This window comes from Mustela erminea, chromosome 21, assembly GCF_009829155.1.
Source record: "Mustela erminea isolate mMusErm1 chromosome 21, mMusErm1.Pri, whole genome shotgun sequence".
In the NCBI taxonomy this organism is placed as follows: domain Eukaryota; kingdom Metazoa; phylum Chordata; class Mammalia; order Carnivora; family Mustelidae; genus Mustela; species Mustela erminea.
The window spans coordinates 2,375,274-2,387,005 of NC_045634.1; the positions used below are offsets into that span (position 1 = coordinate 2,375,274).

The following is an 11,732-nucleotide window of genomic DNA, read 5'->3' on the forward strand; positions in this document are numbered from 1 at the left end:
ATACTGACTGGAGTTAAGTTGTCAAAACCACTTATCCCACTATCTTTCTTCAAGACTCTGAACACTGGGACATCCACCAAAGAAGACACTACTCCTGTTCTGATCTTGGACATCAGCTAAAGAACTGCACCCACAGGAGACCTAAAAGTTTGCCCCACCCCCACCCCAGGAACAACCAGAAGGGTGATGGAGAGCTTCCCCGACTGAGCCATGCTCATCAGCAAGGTTTCACTAGGTACTTGTGAAACTTGACTCCTCCTGCTCCCTCAGCCCTCACCTTCCACTCCCCCACTAAGTCCTAAAATAGCTCTTAGATCTGCCCACTTCTCTCAATCGCCAACCACCATCAGCCCCATCCAATCCCTCACCTGTCCAATCTCCAAAACCCACGTGATAGGGGGTGCCAGTGGTGTCCTGGTACCAGCTCTTCTGAGAGCGGATTGTTAAATATTCGGGAATTTGGTTTCCCAGCACATCACTGCCTGGGCCCCTTCCAAACTCTTCCCACAGTCAGAGTAGACCCCCTTCCAACAGCTTCCTGTTGCTCTTCAGATGAAAACCAAAAACTAGGGGCGCCTGGGTGGCTCAGTGGGTTAAACCGCTGCCTTCGGCTCAGGTCATGATCTCAGGGTCCTGGGATCGAGTCCCGCATTGGGTTCTCTGCTCAGCAGGGAGCCTGCTTCCCTCTCTCTCTCTCTCTCTCTCTCTCTGCCTGCCTCTCTGCCTCCTTGTGATCTCTGCCTGTCAAATAAATAAATAAATAAAATCTTTAAAAAAAAAAAAAGAAAAGAAAAGAAAACCAAAAGCTATTGGCAGGGTCCCACTGTCACATTCTATGTAGCAACCTCCCCTGCACCTAGCTCCCTTTGTCCTCCCTTCTGGTCCTGCTGACCTTTCTGTTCTACCTGCTTGCCAAGACCTGCCCCAGCACAGGGGTTCTGAATAGGCTGCTCGCTCTTCCTGGAACCCTCCTCCCACGTTCTTAGACCGGCAAAGCCTGGCTACCTTCTACCAATAACTCAGGTCTGCACTTAGGAGCCACTTCCTTGAAGAAGCCTCCCCCTGCCCCTGCCCCAACCTCCAGACTGATCACACCTTCTGGTATAAGGTATCACTGCCGTGAGCCCCTCTCCTGTGTCAGACTTCTGATAGTTAGGAGCTTACATTTGTAATGACTGATTCATAGCTCTTTCCCTTTTCCAAAAAGATCTTTAAGGAAAGTGAATGACTTTATGCACCTAACACACGTATAACATAAAGAAAATTGCTATGGGAGAACTGAAAGAAAGCCAAAGCCAGGCAGGGCCCTGGCTGACCAGGAACTTAGAGCCATGGCAAGACACATTATTATACACAGACAAAAGGGCAGGATATGAAGCATGACAAATGATTGGAGCTGGGGAATTCAACAGAAGAACTAATTTTTATAGAATGAAGGAGTCCATGGGAGGCTTACTGAGGAGGTGGTCTGGAGCTGATCCTGAAGGAATGGGCAGAAGCACGTAAAACTGTCCAGGAAGCAGAGGCTTGTCCCAGAGAAGGCTCAGCCAACCAACTTGTTGGGAGCCAACAAGAGGAGGTAATGCTAGAAAGACGGAGTGAGGCCAGACTGTGAAGAGGCCTCAAACAGCAGAATGATGTGAGTTTGGCTTTTAAAAAATACAGATTAAAGAAAAGAAAAAAGAAAGAAAAATGATCAACAAAATGAAAAGGCAAACTAGGGAGAAGATATTTACAAATGATACAGCCAGTAAGTAATTAGTATGCAAAATATAAAAAGAACTTACACAACTCAACACACAAAAAAACTAATAATCCAGTTAAAAAATGGGCAGAAGTGGGGCGCCTGGGTGGCTCAGTGAGTTGGGCCTCTGCCTTCTGCTCAGGTCATGGTCTCAGGGTCCTGGGATCCAGCCTTGCATTGGGCTCTCTGCTCGGCGGGGAGCCTGCTTCCCCCTCTCTCTCTGCCTGCCTCTCTGCCTACTTGTGATTTCTGTCAAATAAACAAATAAAATCTTTAAAAAAAAAAAAATGGGCAGAAGACCTAAATATGTCTTTCTCCAAAGACATACAAATGGAAAACAGATACATGAAAAGATGCTCAACATCACTCATCAGGGAGATGCAAATCAAACCCACAATGAGATATCACCTCACACCTGTCAGAATGGCTAGAATGAAAAAGAGAAAAAATAACAGGTGTTGGCGAGGATGTGAAGAAGGGTGAAACCTCGTACACTGTTAGTAGAAATGTAAACTCATGCAGCCACTGTGGAAAACAGAGTGAAGTTCCGCAAAAACTTAAAAACAGAACTATCACATGATCCAGTAATTCCACTGCTGTTTATTCAATCACAGAAAACAAAACCACCAATTTGAAAACACTAATACATGCACCCCTATATTCACTGCAGCACTATTTATAACAACCAAGACAGGGAAGCGACCCAAGGGTCCATCAACAGATGAATGGATAAAGAAGATAAAGATGTGGCATATGTGTAGAGGGATATATAGATAGATAGATAGATATAGATATATATACACATACACAATAGAATATTACTCAGCCATAAAAAAGAATGAAGTCTTGCAATTTGAGACAACATGGATGGACATAAAGAGTATCATGCTAAGTGAAATAAGTTAGAGAAAAAAACGTCACATGATTTCACTTCATGGGGAGTCTAAACAAAACAAATGAAGGAATAAACAACAAAAAAAAGTAGAAACAGACTCATAAATACAGAGAACTGGTGGTTTCCAGAAGGGAAAGAGTTGGGGGATAGGTGAAGCAGGTGATGAAATTAAGAGATACAAACTTTTGGTACCATAGTAAGTCATGGGGGGATGAAAAGTACAGCATTAGAAATATAGTCACTAGGGACGCCTGGGTGGCTCAGTTGGTTAAGCAGCTGCCTTTGGCTCAGGTCATAATCCCAGCATCCTGGGATCGAGTCCCACATCGGGCTCCTTGCTCGGCAGGGAGCCTGCTTCTCCCTCTGCCTCTGCCTGCCATTCTGTCTGCCTGTGCTCGCTCTCTCCCCCTCTCTCTCTGATAAATAAAATCTTAAAAAAAAAAAAAAAAGAAATATAGCCACTAATACTGTAACAAAACTTGGGGACAGATGGTGTTGATATCATCTATGGGTATGGGGACAGATGGTGACAATATCACAGTGAGCACTGTATAATGTACAGAATTACCAAATCATGACACTGTACACCTAAAACACCTAATATAAAAGTGAATGCCACTACTGGGTATTTACCCTAAAGATAAAAATGTAGTGATCCGAAGAGGCACGTGCACCCAAATGTTTATAGCAGCAATGTCCACAATAGCCAAACTATGGAAAGAACCTAGATGTCCATCAATAGATGAATGGATAAAGAAGATGTGGTATAGGGCGCCTGGGTGGCTCAGTGGGTTAAGCCGCTGCCTTCGGCTCAGGTCATGATCTCAGGGTCCTGGGATCGAGTCCCGCATCGGGCTCTCTGCTCAGCGGGGAGCCTGTTTCCTCCTCTCTCTCTCTGTGCCTGCCTCTCTGCCTACTTGTGATCTCTCTCTGTCAAATAAATAAATAAAATCTTTAAAAAAAAAAAAAAAAAAAAAAAAAAAAAAAAAAAAAAAAAAAGAAGATGTGGTATATATACAATGGAATACTATGCAGCCATCAAAAGAAATCTTGCCATTTGCGACGACATGGATGGAACTAAGGTTATTATGCTGAGCAAAAATAAGTCAACTGGAGAAAGACAACTATCATATGATCTCCCTGATATGAGGAAGTAGAGATGCAACATGGGAGGTTTGGGGGATATGAAAAGAATAAATGAAACAAGATGGGATCGGGAGGGAGACAAACCATAAGAGACTTTTAATCTCACAAAACAAACTGAGGGTTGCCGGGGGGAGGGGTGTAGGGAAAGAGTAGTGGGGTTATGGACATTGGGGAGGTTATGTGCTACGGTGAGTGCTGTGAAGTGTGTAAACCTGGTGATTCACAGACCTGTACCCCTAGGGCTAATAATACATTATATGTTTATAAAAAAAATTAAAAAACTACTAAAAAGAAAAAGAGGAAAAAAGTGAACTCCAACTATACTTCAATTAAAAAATAAAATAAAAATGAAAAACAAGGTTTTTGAACAAGGGAAGGAACTTGAAAGTAGTAATTTTAGAAGACCAATCTACATACACACACACACACACACACACACACACACACACGCACACACACATTTTTTCAGGCCTGTATCTATAAAGCTAGGAACAAATTCCATCTGACAATAGCTCTCCAAACTCACAGAGCAGACAGAGGCCATTTTAGTTGGAAATGACAGACATATGGCATAGCTGGACAGAATTCCTTTTGAGGGAAACCAAACATCTCTAGTTCAGCTGCTGCAAGACAGTTGCTGTGGTCAAGAATCTAAAAGCTGTGGCCTCTCTAGAAGCAGCCCAGCCCAGGTATGTATGTATGGCCATGGAATGATCTGACTCTTATGTTGTAATGCTAGGCCCGTGGTTATACTCAGACCAGAACACGTTTGAGCCAATTGTGTTTCTGTGGCCCACTCGGCCATAGGGTTTGCTGGAATACTGGTTTCCCAGCTGAATGTGGGAATGACCACCTCCAGAACTGTACTCTGCCCTCCAGCTCTGGCTCCCACATTCCTCCAAGGGTCATTCCATCTGCTTAGAGCTAACAAGACTCAGGATAGGGTCTAGAATGTCTTCCAACTAACTGATAAAGATTGCTATCTGAAACGACGTTCTCCTGTGGCTGACCAGTAGCCTTGATGACTCTCCCGAGGGCTATTGCAGCTGGCTCCTGGGAAGCGTTGCACAATTTGCCATCCCTTCAGTCCAACAAGGGGCTCACCAGCCCCCAATCAAAAAAGCAGGTACCGGGGCGCCTGGGTGGCTCAGTGGGTTAAAGCCTCTGCCTTCGGCTCAGGTCATGATCCCAGGGTCCTAGGATCGAGCCCCACATCGGGCTCTCTGCTCCGCGGGGAGCCTGCTTCCTCCTCTCTCTCACTCTCTGCCTGCCTCTCTGCCTACTTGTGACCTCTGTCTGTCAAATAAATAAATAAAATCTTTAAAAAAAAAAAAAAAAGCAGGTACCTTCCATCAAGGACTTCACAGGTCTTATTTTGGAGTTAGGAAGCTAACTTTAGTTATTTGGTGACTGAGGGTTCCCTAGAGCAGTGGTCTCCAAATTGGGTGTATGTGCACCCCAGTGACCCAAGACTGGAATCCAAACAAATTAAAAAGAAATTACACTTTTCTGATATAAGCTTTAGGACAGCCTCCTGAGTTTATTTCTCAGAAGATAACACTTCGCTTGTGGCCTCGAGGTACACAGAGGAAAATGAGCATTCCATAGGCACTGGTGGATAAGGGCTCCGGCTAAGGTAGATCATGGACTTTATTACCCAGTTTCAATAAAATGACTCTCATAAAATGGACAAGTACCTAAAGAGATTCCTGCAGAGAACTTCCGCGCAAGCAAACAGGAATATGCAAGAACTAACACTTCTATATTGTAGGCAACTCATTTCAGACACAGGAGTAAAACAATGAGGATCTAATCAGATCTAAAAAGAAATCAGCCCAAATAACTCCAAATTATAAAAATTCTTTGAAACATGGGTTTTCATCCACTATTTTTTTTTTTAAAGATTTTTTATTTATTTATTTGACAGAGAGAAATCACAAGTAGATGGAGAGGCAGGCAGAGAGAGAGAGAGAGGGAAGCAGGCTCCCTGCTGAGCAGAGAGCCCGATCGGGACTCGATCCCAGGACCCTGAGATCACGACCTGAGCCGAAGGCAGCGGCTTAACCCACTGAGCCACCCAGGCGCCCCTCATCCACTATTCTTAACGATAAAATTCTCACTTTCTCTTTTTTTTTTTTTTAAGATTTTATTTATTTGACAGAGAGAGATCACAAGTAGGCAGAGAGGCAGGCAGAGAGAGAGGGGGAAGCAGGCTCCCCGCTGAGCAGAGAGCTAGATTTGGGGCTCAATCCCAGGACCCTGAGATCATGTGGAAGGCAGAGGCTTAACCCACTGAGCCACCCAGGCACCCAATTCTCACTTTCATAAAGATCTGTATATTCCGTGCTGTGCAGTACTGCAAACAATACTGGGAAGGCATCATAATGAGTACATATTTGAAATATTTTAAAACCGATTTTTTAAACACTTAAATAAATTTTACTATGACCATCCTTTAAATTGTCCTATTTTTGTATGTTTTGTAACATGCAATGTATTAGTACAGATAGCATGATGGTAGCACAGATATAATTTAAGATACATAAAACTGAGTTTGAAAACTTAAAATATTTTTACTATTTACTTGGGGAGCATAGTCAGTAAAGTTTGGAGATCACTAACTTAGAGTCAGTTCAGAAGCTCTAAGGCCCCTTTCCAGTTCCCGGTTCTCACGCTCTCGCAACAAGCCCATGGCCAAAGGTGAGGCCCATCCCCCCACCCAGCAGCGTGGGGCAGAGGCGATTGGAGGGAAACCTGTCTTCTCCACCTCCCCTCCCACCCCGTTCGCCCTTCGCTCTTCCCAGCCCCACGGAGGCTCTACCTGATTGTGCCATCGGATGACATTTCCAAATCCCCCCGTCCCGAGTCGTTCTTTCATCTCCCAGGCCCCACACGTCTGGGTTGGCAGAGAAGGTGACCAGCTCATACTGATGCCGTGCTAACTCTGTAAGCAATTTGGTGTGGGGGACAAAGATTAATTAACATTAATTAAGAAAAAAGTGAAACTCAAGGAGATGGAGAAGGTAAGAGAGAACATGCGAGAGACGAAAAAACTCGGCTCGTTTTCTTTTTGTAAATAAACCAGGGTGTCTGGTGTGCGGGTTTTGGCAACGAACTTTTGTTTTTCTCACTTTCCCGCACCCCCACCTCAGCTGTGGTGGAAGGAGGCGGGGAAGAAAGTCACTCGAAGGAGACGTTCTGCACACCCCCTGAACTCGGAGGGGGCCTCCCAGCCTGGACTCCAGCAAGGGGCGCCCTGCCCCGCGCCCATTCCGCTCTAGGCGGCAGGGACAGAGGCCAACACTGGGTTTCCCTACGGTCACGTGTGTCTTCACACAGTCCAAACGCGTCGTGACTCTCTCCCAAAGCCACCACCTCCAGGAGGCCACCTGGAACCACCCGGGCAGGGGCTGTCCCGGGCCGCCCCACTCCGACCCGCGCGAGAGAAAGGCTCGTACGCCCGGAAAGCCCGACTTTTAAACTCCACAGAAGTTTCTTCGGGAGCCACAAGGGAGGAGGGAGGCGCGAGCTCGCCGGTGCAGAGCAGACGGGGGGTCTGCAGGTGTCACCGCCCCCACCCCGCGGCCGCCTGGGGGACTCACCTGTTGGCAGGGGTGCGGGGCAGGGGAGCCGCTCCCCCGGGAGGGGGAGGCGGGGGCTGGGGCGGCGAAACCGGGGGCTCTGGCACCTCCCCGCAGACATTAAAATGCGGGAATCTTAAACCTGCCGGCCCAGCGCGACTTCCTCAAACACTTCCTGCTCTGACGTCACGGAGCACGTGGGCCGGGCCCGCCCTTAAAGGAGCCGCGGGGGGGTGCCCGCCCAGACCACGCCCCGCACCCGCTGCCCGGGGGGCCGCCCAGGGGCACCTCCTCGTCCTCGCCCAGGTGACCCTGGGAGGGCTGCGTGCGGCTTCTAGACAGCCCCCGTGACCTGGGACCCGCGGCGCTCCCTGAGATAAGAGAGTGCCTCTGAAATGACCCGGAGCGCGCCCAACTCTCTCTCTACGCAGCACCTGGAGCCTGCTGCGGCTTCTGGGACGGGGGAGATGGGGATTTCCTCCCCGGAGCCCTCCTGGGGTGAACGCCACACCGCTTCCTAGACTTCTAACGGGGTGGAATTTCCCGTGCCCTCGCCAGGATTTATTTAGGGACTGTTTACAAGAATTGTCGCGCCTCCTCTCCTCGGGCCGCGTCCCCTTTATCTGGAGGATTTGGGGCCCCGTGTCAAGAAGGATAAATCACAGCCGCACTCCCTGGAAGTGTCAGCCCCCACCCCCACCCCCACCCCCACCCCCACCCCCTTAAAAAATGAAATCAAGCGGGCAGCGGGCAGCGGGCAGGGGGCGGGGGGAATCTCGTAGTGCTAACGCGAAACTGCAGTTTCAGCCGCAGTGATGTAGGGAAATTGTGAGAGAAGCTCATAGCGCTGGGGGGTCACCGTTCAACTCCTACCTACTTGACATTATAATAAGGTCTTCTGCTATAAAATTTCTCAGTTCCGTGGCATTATGCTATCACACAAAGGTGGTGTGTGTTGGTAGATTTACTCAACCAGGGAAAAAAAAAGCATTAAAGGAAACCTGAAGATAATACACTACATTTATAAAATGTTCTCTGTACTTAGAATTCCTCATTCAAATACTCCGGGCAACCCCTACACATGGGATAATAACTGCATTTTTTTTTAATATTTATTTATTTGACACAGAAAGAGAGCAGCAAGAGAGGGAACACAAGCAGGGACAGAGGGAGAGGGAGAAGCAGGCTTCCTGCTGAGTGGCGAGCCCAGTGTCTCTGGGCTCCATTCCAGGACCCTGTACTCATGACCTGAGCCAAAGGCAGATGCTTAAGGACTGAGCCACCCAGGCGCCCCTGCATTATTGTTATCCCCATTTTGCAGATGGGAAGACGGATGTGCAGAGAGGAAAATATGTCAAAGGCATGGGCTACTAAGTAGATGAACTGATATTCCAAACCAAGTGGCATGTTCTTAGGTCCAAGCTCTTAATATCTGGTTAAAAGTATACTAATTTCAGAAGGAGGCAAACTGGATTTTGAATTCTAATACTGCTATTGACTACTCTAAGATTTTAGGGCCAATTACTTAACCACTCCAAGCATCCATTTCTCTTCTTTAAAATGTGGGCAACATTAGGTTGAATCACATGAAATTGCTTTTTTTAAAAATAAAACAGAAACGGTTGAAATACTAGCAACAAACATCAGTGGTTTCATCAGTTTCAGCCTAAGAGCAGCAGGGAAGACTGGAGGGCAGGCAAGTCAGAGAAAGGAACCAACAGGGTTGTTGTAGCAGAGGAAGGAATGGTAATAGCCATGCCTGACACTGAGGACACTCCCACCTGTACAGAACCTGAGGCTGAAGTTAACTTTTAGGAGCATATTGATGTTACTTGAAATGGTGGGGCCCGGAGCACACAGCAAGAAGGAATTCTTGAGACATCTTCAATGCAAAATGTGCTTTTATTGAAGCATGGGGACAGGACCCATGGGCAGAAAGAGCTGCTTCCCTGGGATTGTGAGGGACAGCCAGTTATATACTTGAGAGCTGGGGGAGGCAAAGACCAAGGGAAGTTTCCAAAAGGACTTTCAGATTCTAAAGAGGACTTACAGAATCTTGGAGGCCTTGCATATTGTCAAGCCAAGGTTGTTTTTCCCTCTAGCAAAACATTAAGACACATTAAGACACATTAATTAACATTAAGACACCTGGGAGTTTCCTGGAGGAATGTTATTCTCTGCCAGTTTCAAGTGTTTGTCAATGGGCTGTACGTTATAAGGAACTTTAATTTTATCTACATTTCCTTCTGCCTTTGTTCCCCTCATCATACCCCCTGAACAATTCTGACCCTTAGATCTTTAAGGTTGTTGAGGGTGGAAGGGCTTATCTTCTGTAACTTCTTCCAGCTAAATAGGGTCATAGAGGTATCCCTACCTGTGGGTCAACATTAGTCAGATGAGGAATTTATATGTATAGGAGTTACCAAAGTCAGAGGCAACCAAGCCAAGGTAGACAACATACACGAACCTCCTTGAGTAGAAAGGATTATCTGTCAGTTGGAAGGTATGGCAGTGAAGAAGTTTTGGCATCAAGCAGGGAAACACCAGAAAAGACAACAAAATAAGGTTAATATTATAATGAGAAAGAGGAGCCCAATAAAAATGACATTGATGGGGTGCCTGGGAGGCTCAGCTGTTAGGTATCTGCCTTGGGTTCGGGCGGTGATCCTTGGGTCCTGGGATTGAACCCTGCATCAGGCTCCCTGCTCAGTGGGAAGCCTGCTTCTCCCTCTCCCAGTCTCCCTATTTGTGTTCCCTCTCTCGCTGTCTCTCTGTCAAATAAATAAATAAAATCTTTTTTTTTTAAATGATATTGATAGTTAACTAAAATTTTACTCCAGTACTTTATTGTCATTTAAAGAGAAATTTGAGATCTTCCACAGGTTCACAGGAATAAGAAGACACGTTAGTTTGCTTACTGGTTTCCAGTGAAGGAGGTACAGGTTTTATTCTAAATCTAGGAGCCCATGAAGGTGCCCCTCTAATTGTATTGAAGTGGGAGTACATAATATGACCCGATAGGGGCCCTTCCATTTTGGAGTTAAATTTCCTGCTGTATTGGACTTCCAATCCTTTAAATAAACCATCTTTCTGGGGTTTATAAGGAGTTGGTTCCTAGTGATGATCAGGTCAGATTTAGGGAGGATATAGTTTGCATATTCATTTAGAGATTATGAATTAACCTGGCCTCAAGTGAATAACTTAACAGAGCATCATACTTCCCATCTATTGATAGGTATTCAGTGAGAAACGGTTTTTCATATAGTAACTCAAAGGAACTTAATTTAACCCTATTGGTTGTTTTGGGGCTATCCTCACTCAGAGAAGCCCTAACCAAAAAGATTAATCCAGTTTTCTTGAATCACAATGCTTAAAATAGAATATCTACAAAGATGTGTTATTGAAACATTTTCTCTGTAGTCTATAATCACCCTCCTTTTTAAAATCAGAGATAGCCAAATCAAGACTAATTCATTTGAAAAACAAGTCCAGTTGCAACAAACTTGGCCTTATTATTTACATAAGCTCAGAAAGAATAGTGATTGGCGATATAGATCTCTTAGAATCTGCTTTGCTGGAACATTTTTTTTTTTTTTTTAAGATTTATTTATTTATTTGACAGACAGAGATCACAAGTGGGCAGAGAGGCAGAGAGAGAGAGAGGAGGAAGCAGGCTCCCCGCTGAGCAGAAAGCCCGATGTGGGGCTCGATCCCAGGACCCTGGGATCATGACCCGAGCCGAAAGCAGAGGCTCTAACCCACTGAGCCACCCAGGCGCCCCTGCTGGAACTTTTTGTAAGGAATCTCCAGGTTGAATTTTAGTAGTGTCTCTAGGCCAGAAGCCAAGCCAAATGCTTGCCTTCAGAGATGCAATACCTGTAGATGTGGGCAAATTCCTCTTGCTCAGGTTCCCAAGGTATCCTGCAGTTCCTGCACCAGCCAGGAAATGACATTTTTTACTCACCTGGTAAGGCTGCTGGAAATTCTGCAAGCAAGGTATCAGGCCAACATTTCCATGGAGCCCTACTGGCTTCATGCTTCATAAAGTCAGCCTTAGTTCCTTAAAGCTGTCGGGTCACATCTGAGTCTATGCAGGTCTCTCAAATGTGACCTTCCAGTCAAAGCCTTGGTCAAATAACTAATGTTTCTAATGAAGTCCTATATAAGGAGAACAGATTCTTTTTTTTTTTTTTTAAGATTTTATTTATTTATTTGACAGACAGAGATCACAAGTAGGCAGAGAGACAGGCAGAGAGAGAGGGAGGAAGCAGGCTCCCCTCTGAGCAGGGAGCCCGATACGGGGCTCGATCCAAGGATCCTGAGATCATGACCTGAGCCGAAGGCAGAGGCTTTAACACACTGAGCC

The 11,732-nt window shown here is 46.0% G+C and overlaps 1 protein-coding gene across 3 annotated transcripts in view; it reads right to left on the reverse strand.

Annotated features, from left to right (window-relative positions):
- Positions 1-7,789, reverse strand: part of IKBKB (inhibitor of nuclear factor kappa B kinase subunit beta) — a 62,129-nt gene extending 54,340 nt beyond the window's left edge. The window contains exons 1-2 of one of the 3 annotated variants that reach the window (XM_032328868.1): positions 7,388-7,784; positions 6,607-6,729 (exon numbers count right to left, since the gene is read on the reverse strand). In XM_032328868.1, coding sequence (XP_032184759.1) covers positions 6,607-6,711 — 105 coding nt within the window. In that variant the 5' untranslated portion in view covers positions 6,712-6,729; positions 7,388-7,784. Of the gene's footprint in view, positions 1-5,131; positions 5,258-6,606; positions 6,730-7,387 lie in introns of those variants that run through there. The other 2 variants (XM_032328870.1, XM_032328869.1) reach the window with 2 other exon arrangements.
- Positions 7,790-11,732: the final 3,943 nt, after the last annotated feature.